Genomic DNA, 15,207 nt, shown 5'->3' on the forward strand with positions numbered 1-15,207 from the left:
CGGCAGTCAATTAAAACGGATGTACTCGCCGCGTCTTTCGGATTTCTGCGTTTTTCTCTTCAGACCCACTACTAAAAACAATGTCAACACGACGCTATACCTTTAAAACCCCGCCACGGTTTTGACTTGGGGGAATTTTGATTGTCTTAATGAGTAAGCCATTTAAAAGAGAGAGCGCGTTGATAGCCTCTGTGGTGGGCCAATCACTGAAGCGTGGGGGCGTGGCGGATTCGGCACGCTCTGTGCGTCACCCTGGCGCTTCTTCCATTAGTTCAATGGCCGGGTTGAGGAACCTGTTTGTTCGGCCGTGCATTAGTGTGTATGGGCAGAAAAGACGCGTAATTGAAGCGTCGGCATGGCTACCTACAGCTCAAGTGCGCCTTGAGGTAGGAATGAAAGCAATGATTATACTATTACTTTTTTATTGCCCAAGCGGCCTTTACCCCTGGAAGTTGGATGCACTTATGACGTCCTGTATAACAAACCAGACACTGTAGCTGCTCAGTGAGCGGCCCCTTGTCACTTAACTGCTTCATGTTCTCGCAGTTGTAATCTATTATATGTGTTTCGTTGTTGAGGGAGCGAGTGTTGTATGATTCGGTGTATATGTAATTGGACAGCGTATACCTGTTAAGTACTCGGATACCTTAGCGGGTACGCACATAGAATATCGGTGCATTTCTCTTTGGTAATAACATTGTCGTCTAGAACAGCACAAAAATAAAACCGACATTGGTAGTGAAACATAGTAAACATTGAAAAACTGAATAGAGAATCTAAAATCCAATTCTGTGGTACAATAATGGGCGTAGATTTTTATGTCAGCAAACTTCAGACTTGGAGACAAGTTCCTGCTTTTGTTTAAGCTCTGCTTTTTGCCTTCATTGTGCTTGGTCAGGAATTGCTATCCATCTAAATTTGTTTTGTCAGGAGACAAACACGTACTAACTGATAAACGAGTGTTAGCAGTGCGTATATACTGCATGTATGAATGTCTGATATGCACGTGCACGAAGTGAGATATTTGAACTGGACAAAAACACCGAAAATGAAATGGTTTTTAGACCCACAGGCTATCACTTCAGTAACCAGATACCCCTTATCAAACTTGAAATGCTTGTTTCACTTCGTCTCCAATTACTTTTGAACCCACTGGATAGGCCAGTTTCAGGATATAATCATTATTGGCTGTTTTTCCAATATAGAAGCCTTATCATTCATCAGTAAACAAAAACTCCAAAATTGTATCTGTTTTTGAATCAGCTTCTCCAGTTTGTGGCAGTTTGCTGACGCCTATTTTTAGCAGCTTTGGGTGCAAAGAAGGAGGCAATTCTACATTAGGTGGAGTGCTACTAAAGTGTAAGGGCTTAAGATCTTACATAAACAATAATGTTAGCGATCTCTGTATATACATGTTTATTTTATGTTATATGTTTGCTGTGTTTAGAATAGCTCCACAAGGATACAAGGGTCCCTAAACAAAGCTGTAAAGCCCTTCTAAGCCTCTTGGTCTCAATATTAGGAGATGTCAGCTAACTTTTATAAGATAAGGAAATTAGTATTTTTAATACGATAACCAGCTTTGCATAGTCCCATTCTGGGGTTCCAGATCACTTCCAGCTTTTTATTGTAGTCATCCAGGCCATTACTGCTTTGTCCTCTTTATAAAATGTACTTCTTCTACAGCTGTTTCTTCATTTAAAGGAACTGGGTAAGATAAATGATGTCATTCTTCAGGTAGCATCACATATTTAAACTGGTTTTGAGACCACAATATTGTCTTTATCAATCTGCAATGGACTGGCAGGTATTGTTCCTTCTGAGCGCCCGATGCTTGCTGTCATAGGCTCCAGCTTCTTCACTACCATTCTCAGTACAAGCTCATTTGGAAAATTAATAAACAGTTGAATATTGTCTTTATTCTTCCATTTGTCTGGTAACCAAGATAACTTTCTTAATGAAACATGGATGTGGACATTGGCTTATGTGTTTAGATACTTACGTAGCAGAACATTCTCAAACCCACTTAATACAATTCAGAATGTTTGATCCTGTCCTGGCATCATTGGGCACAAGGCAAACCTGGAAAGGACAACAGCCTATTGCAGTGGCCAGTCAAGCACGTACCTTGTCTTCCTCACTAGAACAACAATTGGGAATCTCCAGTTAGCTTAACATGCTTGCTTTAGCTGTATGGGAGGAAAACCAACATAGACATGGAAACAAACTCCAGCCATTGTGCCCCTAAACAAGATTTAAACTCAGGATGCTGGAAGTAGCTCTGCTAAACATCTCGTCTGTAATTAATACTTTTCATTCAAATAAATGACTCTTTAATGTGAGAGTGAAAAAGATTTCTGCAAAGTGGTCTGGATCAATTATAAATATAAAGCACAAAATAATTGATCACATAAGTATTACTGACTTTAACATGACACACCTGCATCCTCTAAATCTCCTAAATAATGACTAGCGTAGTACCACCCGTATTTAGGAAAAAAAAAATGTCCCTTCAAGTTTTCACACTTCCAAGGGGGACAGCCGGCTGGCTCTCCTGTCTGCAGTGCCCTCCATAATATTTGGGACAAAGACACCCTTTACCTTGATTTACCTCTCTGCTCCACAGTTTAAAATTACAAATCAAACAATTCAGACATGATTAAAGTGTACACTGCAGACTTTCGTTTAAAGGGATTTGAACACATTTCGGACACAACATGTAGAAATGACAACACTTTTTCTACATGGTCCTCCCATTTCAAGGTACCATAATGTTTGGCACAATTTGTACTTGGTGTGACTGAAATGTACACAAATACATTACGGAGAGCAGTGAATTTCAGGTTCTTTGACATATTCAAGCTTCTTCAACTTGACAAGGCAGTGGCACGGGGAGAGAGAATTCCATGTTTGGCTCCTAGTACAATCTCACCAGAACTGGAAATTTTGGAAGGTGGAGTGCCTGAGGCACACATGACATTTGCACTTTAAAGATACTTACAATGTGGAAGTTTTTTTCTTTTTTTCCATTTTCTTCATAAAGCATGTAATTGGCCTTTTCCCACACTTAGGTAAAACACATTTGTTGCTTCCTTTGGTTTCAGTAATTTATTTTCTGTGCAGATTTCAGATACATTTTAAGATGTCCACTGTTTTTATTTGCCTTCATTGCAATTCATTTAATACTTCAGCTCCACTCTTAATTATTTCATTGCTTTTCTTTATCCATTTAAGTAATTTCTAGGATTATCCATCCATCCATTTTCCAACCCGCTGACTCCGAATACAGGGTCACGGGGGTCTGCTGGAGCCAATCCCAGCTAACACAGGGCACAAGGCAGGAACCAATCCTGGGCAGGGTGCCAACAATTTCTAGGATTATGCATAGTTTATTTTTTCAAAAGCTTTCAGAACAGAAGACGTGGAACTTGAAATTAGGCTCATGATGCACGACTGCCTACTCACTCAGTTTGCCTCAAACTCATTTTCGGAGTGATGCTAGCAGAGAGTTTGCGTATTCCAACTAGGATGTGGTTAGAAACAGAAAAGTGGTAAACTGTGAGAGTTTTTTAAAATAAACAAAAACACACCCGTACATGATATAATGTAAGAAAACGATACTTTTGGGGGAAAAAAAATCCAGAAAACACAGAATGGAACAAAATGACATTGATATGACAAATTGTGTCATTACTGGGGAATCCAGATTTGTGTACGCGAAAGTAAAAAAGGTAAAAATAAATCTCAGCCTTTGAAGAATTCTGCTACCATAGTGGAGGGTAAATACTCTTAGTGACTGAAGATTGTTTGTAGATTTTGGTCTTGTCAGTTTGGAGCTAAGTTATGCAAGAAAATAGACTCTTGATTTAATATTTGTTTTTATTGTGAGCTTGTAAGAGAATAATTTGGAGGTAACAATACTTAGTATTTTGGTATGCTTTCTAAATTAAACTATAGCACCTATCTTAGAAGTATAAAATGATTAATAAATGTCAGAGGCCTGTTCAAGCATATAGTAAATAGCCAAAAGTGTTGGGATGCCTGATCATTACATCAACAGGGACTTTAATGACTTTGCATTCAAACACAGACTTTAATATGGAGTTGGTCCCCCTTTTACATCTGTAACACCTTCCACTCTTCTTGGAATGTTTTCAACAAGATTTTGGAGTGTTTCTGTGGGAATTTCTGCCCATTAATTCTGTAGAGCATTTATGAGGTCAGGTACTGATGTTGGACAAGAAGGCCTCGCTTGCAATCGCCATTCCAGTTCACCCTGAAGGTGTATGATGGGGTTGAGGGTAGGGCTCTGTGCGGGCCCGTCAAGTTCTTCCACACCAAACTCATTCAACCATGTCTTTGTGGACCTTGATTTGTGCATTGCGGCACAGCTATGTTGGAACAGAACAGGGCCTTCCCCAAACTGTTTCCACAAAGTTGGAAGCATAGTGTTGCCCAAAATGTCTTGGTATGCTGAAGCATTAAGATTCACTTGAAAGTATGGGGCCTAGCCCAAACCCTGAAAAACAGCCCTACACCATTATCACTTCTCTACCAAACTTCACAGCATAATGCAGTCAGGCAAGTAACATTCTCCCTGCCAAACAAAGAAGCATGATTCGTCTCTCCATAGAACAAGTTTCAACTGCTCTACAGTCCAGTGGCAATGTGCTTTACATCACTCCAGCCAACGCTTGGCATTGCACTTGGTGATGGGAGGCTTGCAAGTAGTTCCTCGGCCATGGATAACCCATTCCATGAAGCTCTCGCTGCACTGTTTCTGTGCTTATATTAATAACAGTGGAAGTTTGGAACTCTTCAGCTATGGTATCACCTTAGCAGTTGTTGACCCTGCTCTGTGAATTTACATGGTCTTCCGCTTTGTGGCTGGGGAAGTGTTGGTCCTAAACACTTCCCCTCTCCAGTAATACCACTTCCAGTTGACTGTGGAGTATTCAGCAAGGATGAAATTTCACAAACTGTCTTATTGTAAAGGCACTGTATCACGCTAGAAGTCACCGAGCTCTTTAGAACGACCCATTTTGTTTCACAAATATTTGTAAATGGAGACTGCATGGCCAGGTGCTTGATTTTATACACCTGTGGCAATGGGTCTGATTGTAACACCTAAATTTCAGTACCTAAGAGGTGTACCGCAATACTTATGTCCATATAGTGTACCACGGAATCAAGTAAAGGCCAAGTGAACAACAAAGACAAGGATGTACCAGGGGAAGGATGATGTCATACACAAAATATACAAGGAGGTGATTAAGAGATCAGCAGATGTCCTGTAAACAACAAGACTGGACAGTTCTCACATACACAGATTTCAAGGGTAATAGCTGAAAATGTAGATAAGAGAAGAACAAGAGTGTGGTAGAACAGACTATGTCAATAAGCCATTTGGGTGTACACCAATGAACCAAACAGAGTAAATGTATGCAGTAATCAGCACCGTTATGTAAATGTAGTTGTTTCATAAAATAGACCTCTGCCCTTAGTTATTTGACCATTCTGATCATTCTGTTATAGATTGCTGTGATGAATGCTCTACTTCCTCCTGCCTGGTTTCTGACTCAAGTACAGTTGTGCTTGAAAGTTTGTGAACCCTTTAGAATTTTCTATATTTCTGCATAAATATGACCTAAAACATCATCAGATTTTCACTCAAGTCCTAAAAGTAGATAAAGAGAAACCAGTTAAAACACATGAGACAAAAATATTATACTTGGTCATTTATTTATTAAGGAAAATAATCAAATATTACATATTTGTGAGTGGCAAAAGTATGTGAACCTTTGCTTTCAGTATCTGGTGTGACCCCCTTTTGCAGCAATAACTGCAACTAAACGTTTCTGGTAACTTCTGATCATTCCTGCACACCAGCTTGGAGGAATTTTAGCCCATTCCTCCGTACAGAACAGCTTCAACTCTGGGATGCTGTTGGGTTTCCTCACATTAGTTGCTCACTTCAGGTCCTTCCACAACATTTCGACTGGATTAAGGTCAGGACTCCCACCACCATGTTTCACAGATGGGATAAGGTTCTTATGCTGGAATGCAGTGTTTTCCTTTCTCCAAACATAACACTTTTCATTTAAACCAAAAAGTTCTATTTTGGTCTCATCCGTCCACAAAGCATTCTTCCAATAGCCTTCTGGTTTGTCCATGTGATCTTTAACAAACTGCAGACAAGCAGCAATGTTTTTTTTGGAGTGCAGTGGCTTTCTCCTTACAACTCTGCCATGCACACCATTGTTGTTCAGTGTTCTGATGGTGGACTCATGAATATGAACATTAGCCAATGTGAGAGAGGCCTTCAGTTGCTTAGAAGTTACCCTGGGGTCCTTTGTAACCTCGCCGACTATTATATGCGTTGCTCTTGGAGTGATCTTTGTTGGTCGACCACTCCTGGGGAGGGTAACAATGGTCTTGAATTTCCTCCATTTGTACACAATCTGTCTGACTGTGGATTGGTGGAGTCCAAACTCTTTAGAGATGGTTTTGTAATCTTTTCCAACCTGATGAGCATCAACAACTCTTTTTGTGAGGTCCTCAGAAATCTCCTTTGTTCGTGCCATGATACACTTCCACAAACATGTGTTGTGAAGAGCAGACTTTGATAGATCCTGTTCTTTAAATAACACAGGGTGCCCACTCACACCTGATTGGCATCCCATTGATTGAAAACACCTGACTCGAATTTCACCTTCAAACTAACTGCTAATCCGTGAGGTTCACATACTTTTGCCACTCACAAATATGTAATATTCGATCATTTTCCTTAATAAATAAATGACCAAGTATAATATTTTTGTCTCATGTGTTTAACTGGGGTCTCTTTATTTACTTTTAGGACTTGAGTGAAAATCTGATGATGTTTTAGGTCATATCTATGCAGAAATATAGAAAATTCTAAAGGGTTCAAAAACTTTCAAGCACAACTGTACATTTTATCACACTTGTCCTAGTGGACGATACATTTCTTTCTTTAATTAATATGTTGATTTCTTCCACAAGTTTGCCAGTATTCAGGAATTTGTCTTGTACAAATCAATAGTCTGTTTTGAATCTATTTGTATAAGAACATACTATTCTAAAAGGCTGACTTGAAGCATCAGACTTTAAATGTTGATGGCATATTGCTTAAAAAAGCCAGCCATTTATGTCCTTGTTTACTCGTTGGAAATGATCTGCATTGTGACATTGATAAAACTGGGAACAATTAAGAGTCATGCAATCTAAATTGCAGTGCAATGCTGGCTTGGTACCCAACACCATGGCCCCTGTTGAGGCAAACTTTTCCATGTGAAGTTTTAAAGTGACAACATTTGATTGCTTGAAAGTGCTACAGCACTCGTGTGTGACAAGATACAGCTGAGAGGTGCATCCTTACAAGCTGTTAAGTTGGGAATGGAGGTGTGTTTTGTACAGCTGAGAAATGGAGTTAGACTAATTGAGACCATGTCCCCTTTAAAGGCAAAAGAATGAAAAGGGAGCTGTTGTTTTGTGCACAAGGAAATGAGCAGTGTGAATAAACAGTGCGTCAGCGGTTAGATTTGATACAGCTCGTCCCTTTCACATACTGATACCTGTTTTTTGTTAACTTACCTTTCCTTATGCTTTATTTATTGATTGATTTTAGTTGCATTTGGTCAAATTCATAATCATGGTTTAGTTTAGGGTTTTAGTGTCAAAAACAGCTAATTCTTATGTTCTAAGTTGTGAGTAGGCAATCCACACGAGGCCATCTGATAGCAATGGCTTTGAAAATTGTTATCAAGAAAGTGTAGATGTACTGTAGTCTCAGGTCCATCGGGCATCACGGGACTGTGATTGCGGAGTATTTCTTAATATTTATTATAGTGAAAGCATTTTGAAATTGCTAGTCATACTATGCACATATGGAGTGCACAATAGCCTGATTGTGGTCACAAAGTCCATGAACTCATATGACCAGCATAGATGTTATTGTGTTATTCAGTATGTGTTAATCATACACTTACTTTTATTTCTATGGCAGACGCTTTTATCCAAAGTGACTTATAAAAGAGGTCACCGTAATGGAGTAAACATAAGTCTGTAGGGGAATGTTTAGGGAAAAGCGTTAAAGGACAAATTAACAAAATTAATCGTCACAAGTAATGAGCTTTAAACCAAAACAGAACACAAAACCAGTGAATCCTTCTTTAATTACAAGAGCCTATCAAAGTTTTTAGATAGATATTCACAGAAAAAGAATGCTTCTTAAGCACATTGTGGGAGTCAGCAGTTCAAATGGAGGTGGGCACCTCATTCCACCAACTCAATATTGTTGTAACTTCTTACTTTTCCCCTTATCTCTTTTGAAAATAACTATTAGCTGTCTTTGTACCATTAAATAAGGAATTGTTGTGAAAAGTGGTTTCAGTTTTTCTTTTTCAGCATGAAATGTCAAGTAATGTGTTTTTCTGATCTCAGACAATGTTAGCCTTCTATATGTAAACTGTAACGTGTTCAGTCTTTTATACTTTTCTTATATTCTGTTTCATTACTCTCTTCACTACATTGTACTGTGTGTAACGGGCATTCCAGTTGTTTTAAAAGCATGTTTGTGATGTTGCCACTGATAAATGTACACCTCGTTATGGAATACTTTGAGCAGGAGTGAGCACAAGTTAGTAAATGCTTACCTTCAGAAGTGGTGTTGGTCAGAAACAAATGTTTAGTTTTCTTTCATGAAACCACAGAGATGTTCTGCTATTCATATAAAATGGAAACAGATTTCCACTGTACCTGGGATCTTAAATATGTCACAGATAGATAGATAGATAGATAGATAGATAGATAGATAGATAGATAGATAGATAGATAGATAGATACTTTATTAATCCCAAGGATTATACTATAAATAGAAATGCATAAAATGCTGTAATATTGCATTAATAAAATATTCGACTGATTGATTTATACTCAAGTGGACATAAGTTCATAAAGATTGTTTGAGTTAAACTATTCCTGTTGGCTTAAGTTAATATTGTTTCTTCTTTTCAGAGATGCTTTAGTGCTGGCAAGCCTTCTAGTGATGAAGTTAACAAAGCACATCTTGCGGAGGAAGCCATAAAGAAGTATGGGGTCATATCACCAACTATTTTCTCAAAAATTATAGACAAAAGTCTCCCTGCAGACATTATTTATGAAGATGATAAGGTACAGTAGATGTGAGTTTGCATCTTGGTAACATTTTAAAACAGTATTTAAGTTTCAGTTTCTACATGACAAAGAAAATGTAGTTTTCAAATTGTACAGCCATTATTTCTCTGTATACTATGTGCTAGCAGCATTTAGTCAAGGTAATATTTTCAAAGATAAGGTTTAAATGGAACTCTACTAATCAGAAGTTATACAGTATATAACTGATCTTGTGTAGAAAACTGTTATAGAATGCTTCAGGTGCTACAGATCATATATTACAGGAGAGTTGTAAGGTCATTTTCAGTAAAATTGCAAATGCAGCGCACTCCCCCTCCCTGCCTTATAGCCATAGGCTGAAGGAATGTGCACTATTTGTTTTAGCTTTTTTAGAAACCTGCTTTTTAAGGTTAATATTAAACTTTTTAGGTGAAGTGTCGGTTTCTGTTCTTTCTTATCTGAATAAAGTTTACTATGGCCACTGAGAAACAGTTCAGGAAATAAATAGATACTGTAAATAGCGTGACTTGACGACATTGGCCAATGGCAATGGTTACCAGCTGAACCCATCGATTTTTTTTTTTGGATGGATTGCCATCCCAGCCAGTCAGTTTTTCACAGTTTATTTTGGTATTTGTATTTTTAGATATTTATTTATACCAGTTGACTGCATTTCAAGTATAACTACTCTGCTCATTGATGCAAATTCAGTCTTCTATTTTTCATTTCACTATAATCACTTGTGTAGCATAAGCTAAGTTTTCATCAGTTATTTATTTGAACCTTTTTAATATTGACAGTTTTCAATTTTATCACAATTTACAAGTTATTCTTTGTATGAGACATAAGAAATAGCATGGAAGAATGTTCAACTCAACTGCTGAAGTGTATCTCTTAAAATAAATTACATTTATAATACCCTTTTAAACTAATTTTACCACAGAGTATATCAGAATGTCATTCACATTATATATAAGATACTGGACTTTAAACCACAAGATTGCTGGTTTAAATGTCTTACTAATTGTGTGACACTTAGCAAGTCACTTAACTTCCAGATGTAAAAGAAATAAGTAGCCAGTTGAGCTATAGCTGTGTACTTATTGAGTAAAAAGCTGTAGGATAGCATACAAAGTAGAACAATATATAAAGGTACATTTTTTCATTGTTATTAAATTGATAGTTCATCATTTTATTAGGCTTAATTTTTTATGTAGTATGTGTTTTAATTTTTTTTCTGAATGTTTCCTTTTTGTAGTGCCTTGCCTTTCGAGACATCAGCCCACAGGCTCCTGTGCATTTTCTTGTTATTCCTAGAACTCCAATTCCAAGAATCAGTGAAGTGACCGAAAGTGATGGACAGGTAATTTATTTTTGTTAATAGTCAGTTTTGGAAGCAGTAGAATTTTACATTCATACATAAACGTGTGTGTGTGTGTGTGTGTGTGTGTGTGTGTGTATATATATATATATATATATATATATATATATATATATATATATATATATATATATATATATATATATATATATATATATATATATACACACACACACACAGACAGACACATATATACACATGTAGACACACATAACCTAAGATTAACAACATTTATTTATATAGCTCATTTTCATACTAATAATGTAGCTCAAAGTGCTTTACATGATGAAGAAAGAGAAAAAATACAAAATAAATAATTAAAATTAGGGAACACTAATTAATATACAATAAAGGTAAGGTCAGATGCTCAGGGAGGACAGAAAAAACAAACAAAAAAAAACTCCAGATGGCTGGAGAAAAAAATGAAATCTGTAGGGGTTCAGAGATCACGAGACCACCCAGCCCCCTTTAGGCATTCTACCTAACATCAATGACCTCAACCAGTCCTCATTGTATTCAGGGTTCTCATGGAAGAACTTGATGATGATGGTCATGTGGACTTCTGGCCTTTAATCCATCAATGTAGGGACATCACGGTGCTTTGATTAGGTGGTTAAATTAAATTAGGTGATTAAAATGACAAAATACCTAATAAGTGTTCTACACATAATTTGAAGTGAGGTCATCTGTCTGCATCTATAAATAGGTAGCACTATTACATAATCAAAAATTAAGAATTGTAAAAGCAAGAAGTGTCTCATATTTAGAAACACTATGACAAAATACCCATTTCAGAGTTGCAAAATGTGAGTACTTTGTAGACTATTGAGCAAACTTGCCTCACATAATTTGGCAGTTTTATTGCAAAAAACTGAATTTTCTGTTATGCTGAACAATAGCAGTTTTAAAAATTATTTTCTAGATGGATGGATGGATCACTGAACAAGGCCGACGTAAATACAACTAAAGAAAATGCAGATAATTTATATTGAAAATATTATAGTGCTGTAAGCTGGCAAAGTTAATCAAACTCTATAATGATATGCTTATATGTTATGTTAGAATAAAAAATCCAAGTAAACTAGAGAACACTATGGTACTTAAGAGTAAAATGTATACACTTTTATAAAAATGTCATCTTTTGATTAGGTAAACACTGCAGTCGATAATATTACATTTATTTCATTACATTTTCCAAACCAACTTCATTTTGAGAAGGTTCACAGGGAAGCCAGAGCCTGTCCCAGTAAGCATGGGATGCAGGGCAGGAACAAATCGCTGGACAGGGTGCCAGCCAATCTCAGGGTGAACATATAGACAAGGCTAGGGCTGTCAGATTAGCCAAAAAATAAGGTTCAAGTATTCAATTTATAAAATAAGTATTGAATGTAGTCAAACTTAGATTAATGATTTTGTATGTTACATGCACATTTTAAAATTAATGATTCTATATGTTACATGCACTTTTTTTTTTTTTTATATAATTTATTATTATAGTAACGTCGGGCACAGCAATCAACCAATGCAAGAAACCAAAAGCAAAATCTTAGCAATGCTTGAGCAACTGTTATTGAAATACAACAGCCATCAAAATCCCGAGTATGTGCTCCATCATCTTTTTTTCAGTCTATTATTGACAGCTGGGTGTAACCGTCCTTCTTAGGGCAGCGAACGATAAAAGCAGCCACAAAAAGGAGTTGAAATCCATGTGAGCTACATGTGCTGGCACGGCAATTCCTTACACTAATTTTTTTTTCCTCTCTTTTTTGTACTTACGGGTCTTCAAATCCTGAATCACTTACAACAGTGTATGCGTGGGTCCCATTTGCAACCGTCAGCTGGAGTCCTGCAGTTTAAACATACTGTGACATGTCTTACTGCCAAACTGGCAAAGGTAGAGCGGTTTGAAATCAGGAGGAATAACGGTTAGTTAGTAAGACAGCTACAGGGTAAGAACAGCAAGCAAAGTAAAAAAGATGGGAAGAGACAGGTAGGTCAATAAAGGATCTGATTTATTATTTTGGAAATGTCCAGTGGGTAGCAGCATGGTACCATTTGGAATAAAAAGAGTTTCTTTTGCAAACACATTGCTTCCTGGACTGGGTGTTTTTTTTCTTTCTCATAAAACAGAATATGTCTACACCATTGCTAACTGATCACTTTCTCTGACTAATTTTTGGAGACCATTGTCAAATCACTTATGAGGCCGCCTCCATCATCTTACAGTACTTACAAGTCAGAACACCGGACACAAATCCACAAACAAGAAGCCCATTGACTTATAGCAGTAGCTCATCTTTTGCTAACCTACATCCTGGAAACAGTCCCCAACTCGTGATAGGTTTCCTCCCTTCCATCTATTTTTTTTCTTGAGGGTTTTTCCTTCTCCCCACCTGGAAACACACTAAGGGTTCAGGCCTTGTCACTGACGTGAAAAAATCTGTTACATCTATTAAGGTAATATTAACAGTGGCAAAGATAGACTTCAGTAGTTCTGTATTAATGATATGAATGACTGTGTGTGTTGTGCTGGGTCTCAACATTACCTGTTGATATTAGACACTTCATTTAAACTCCAAAACCTTGAAACTTTATGCATTTAACTTTGGTATCACTGATCTATATGTTGTTGGTATGATTTTGTTTTATTTACAGCTCCTCGGTCACCTTTTAGTGGTAGCAAAAAATATTGCAAAGAAGGAGGGTCTTGTGGAAGGATACAGAATAGGTAAGTTCATAATATCAAAGAAAATAGAGACATAATAGTCTAAATGAGGCCTATTCATCAATTATTAAACGATTTATTCTCAAGAAAAGTATTTAAGACAGTATTTATATTTCATTAATTGTTTAAAAAATAAAATGTAAATGCTTTGGAACAGGAACATGTATAATCGAAAGCAAAAGTAGCATTACAAAAATGTTGCTTCATGCTGCATTATCTCTCAGATTGCTGTTTAAAAATAAGAAAATTAAGAAAAGTATTGTACATACAGACAAAGTTAAATGTACCAGAGAGGAGCAATGTTATTGTTTCTTTTTTTTTCTTAAGTTGTAAGCACAATCAAAAAGGATATATGAAAGTGCATGAAATTATTAGAGTCAGATGGAAATGTGGAAGAAAGGCCAGAGTAGAGGGAAGATGGGAGAGAAAGGTCGTCAGTCACTTTACTTGCTTAGCAAGTTTAAAGGCGATACCTCCTGCACTTTTGATGGTATGCCATAATTACAGTATATACTCTGCTGAAATAAGTGATGATGAGGTGTGCTGTATACTGCTAAATGCATAACCCTCTTACTGATTCTTTATGGACACAAGATCTCTTTAGACAGGACATTGAGCAATAGTAAACAATAATAACCATGTTCATTTATTACAGAGTTAAATATACACATTTTATGTATTATTAGTTGTGATGGATAATTTTAATAAGGCTACATTCTTGAGATACATCTTGGTTTTCAGCCTCTCATCAAAACTTTGCCTCTAAGCCACAATTGGGTGGTTTTCCAATTTTTGATTTTGATAATAGCGCAAAGTTTCATGGTTATAGTCATTTCATATCCACTTGTATTTCATAATTAAAATTGATTTAACTGACCCTGTTTGACATTCAGTTCTTTGAAAAGATTCGATGCAGATCAACAAATATTAATTCTTTTCAAAGTAAATAACAAAAGAAACTAATAACACAGCATAAGTTTACTGTCAAGATACACCAGCTTTACTGTGTTCCATGTTCTTGTATTTTATTAGGGCACTTATCAAATACACACACCTGGGTTCTTGTGATGTAAAATAAAATAATCCTCTAAATTAAAATGCAGTCAGTGTTTTATATATATTTTTCTTCTTTTAGTTATTAATGATGGGAAGAATGGAGCTCAATCTGTGTACCACCTTCACATCCATGTACTTGGAGGGAGGCAGATGAAGTGGCCTCCTGGCTAAGAAGAAGCAGACAGTTTCTTAGAAAACAAATGTGATATCCCAAAGAAATTGGACAGAATGAAATGCTTTCGTACTTCATATTTTCCTGATGCTATTCCTGCTGGGATATGTAAAAATGTCTGATACTATGGATTTCGCCCTGGTATTGAGTTCACAAACAGTCATCCTAGGAATAAAATGCCATTTACAACCTAATGTTTTTGTCAGCATGTTTTTATTTATGACCTTTTTTATAGTAAAGTGAAAAAAGAATTGCATTGTCAGAGTTAGGATATTGTACTCTATTATATCTGTTATGTAATCTATACTGTGTTACACATAATATGCAGTATCTACTAAAACTAATCAAATTACACTTTGTACACATATTCAGTTTCCTACTCCTGAAGAAGCCTGCAGCATATTCATTTAACAATGTATCACGTTTATTGAAATGCAATTTATTATCCATAAGTGGACATGATCACTATTCAGGAACCAACTTTCAGTTTCTGACAACCCCCAAACTCGTGAAGGATTACTTTACTGTTTAGCTTTCATAGTGGCTACCAGAAATGACAAGTATGCAAGTTTGTTAATGAGAGTCCTACCTGTGTGTGTGTGTTCCACTAGATCAGGGGTCCTCAATCCCAGTCCTGGAGAGCCGCAGTGGCTGCAGGTTTTTGTTCTGACCTGGTTGCTTAATTAGAAAGCAATTCTT

General features: G+C 36.7%; 1 protein-coding gene and 1 long non-coding RNA gene across 2 annotated transcripts in view; one reads left to right on the forward strand and one right to left on the reverse strand.

Annotated features, from left to right (window-relative positions):
• The window catches only part of LOC120532986, a 50,738-nt gene that overhangs the window by 27,337 nt on the left and 8,194 nt on the right, over positions 1-15,207 (reverse strand). The gene's annotated exons all lie outside the window — the stretch shown is intronic.
• hint2 (histidine triad nucleotide binding protein 2) lies at positions 255-14,702 on the forward strand. Its single transcript, XM_039759554.1, has 5 exons — positions 255-386; positions 9,037-9,192; positions 10,433-10,537; positions 13,211-13,283; positions 14,416-14,702. Exons 1-5 carry the CDS (start codon positions 276-278, stop codon positions 14,505-14,507), a joined length of 537 nt encoding a protein of 178 aa, XP_039615488.1. The 5' UTR covers positions 255-275; the 3' UTR covers positions 14,508-14,702.

This window comes from Polypterus senegalus, chromosome 7 (genome assembly GCF_016835505.1).
Source record: "Polypterus senegalus isolate Bchr_013 chromosome 7, ASM1683550v1, whole genome shotgun sequence".
NCBI classification, from domain to species: domain Eukaryota; kingdom Metazoa; phylum Chordata; class Cladistia; order Polypteriformes; family Polypteridae; genus Polypterus; species Polypterus senegalus.

Excerpts from the sequence above, each read along its gene's own strand:
- hint2 (XM_039759554.1), top strand. The coding sequence starts at position 276 with ATGGCCGGGTTGAGGAACCTGTTTGTTCGGCCGTGCATTAGTGTGTAT. Across the intron at positions 387-9,036 it reads CAGCTCAAGTGCGCCTTGAG|AGATGCTTTAGTGCTGGCAA; the intron begins GTAGGAATGAAA and ends TCTTCTTTTCAG. Across the intron at positions 13,284-14,415 it reads TGTGGAAGGATACAGAATAG|TTATTAATGATGGGAAGAAT; the intron begins GTAAGTTCATAA and ends TTCTTCTTTTAG.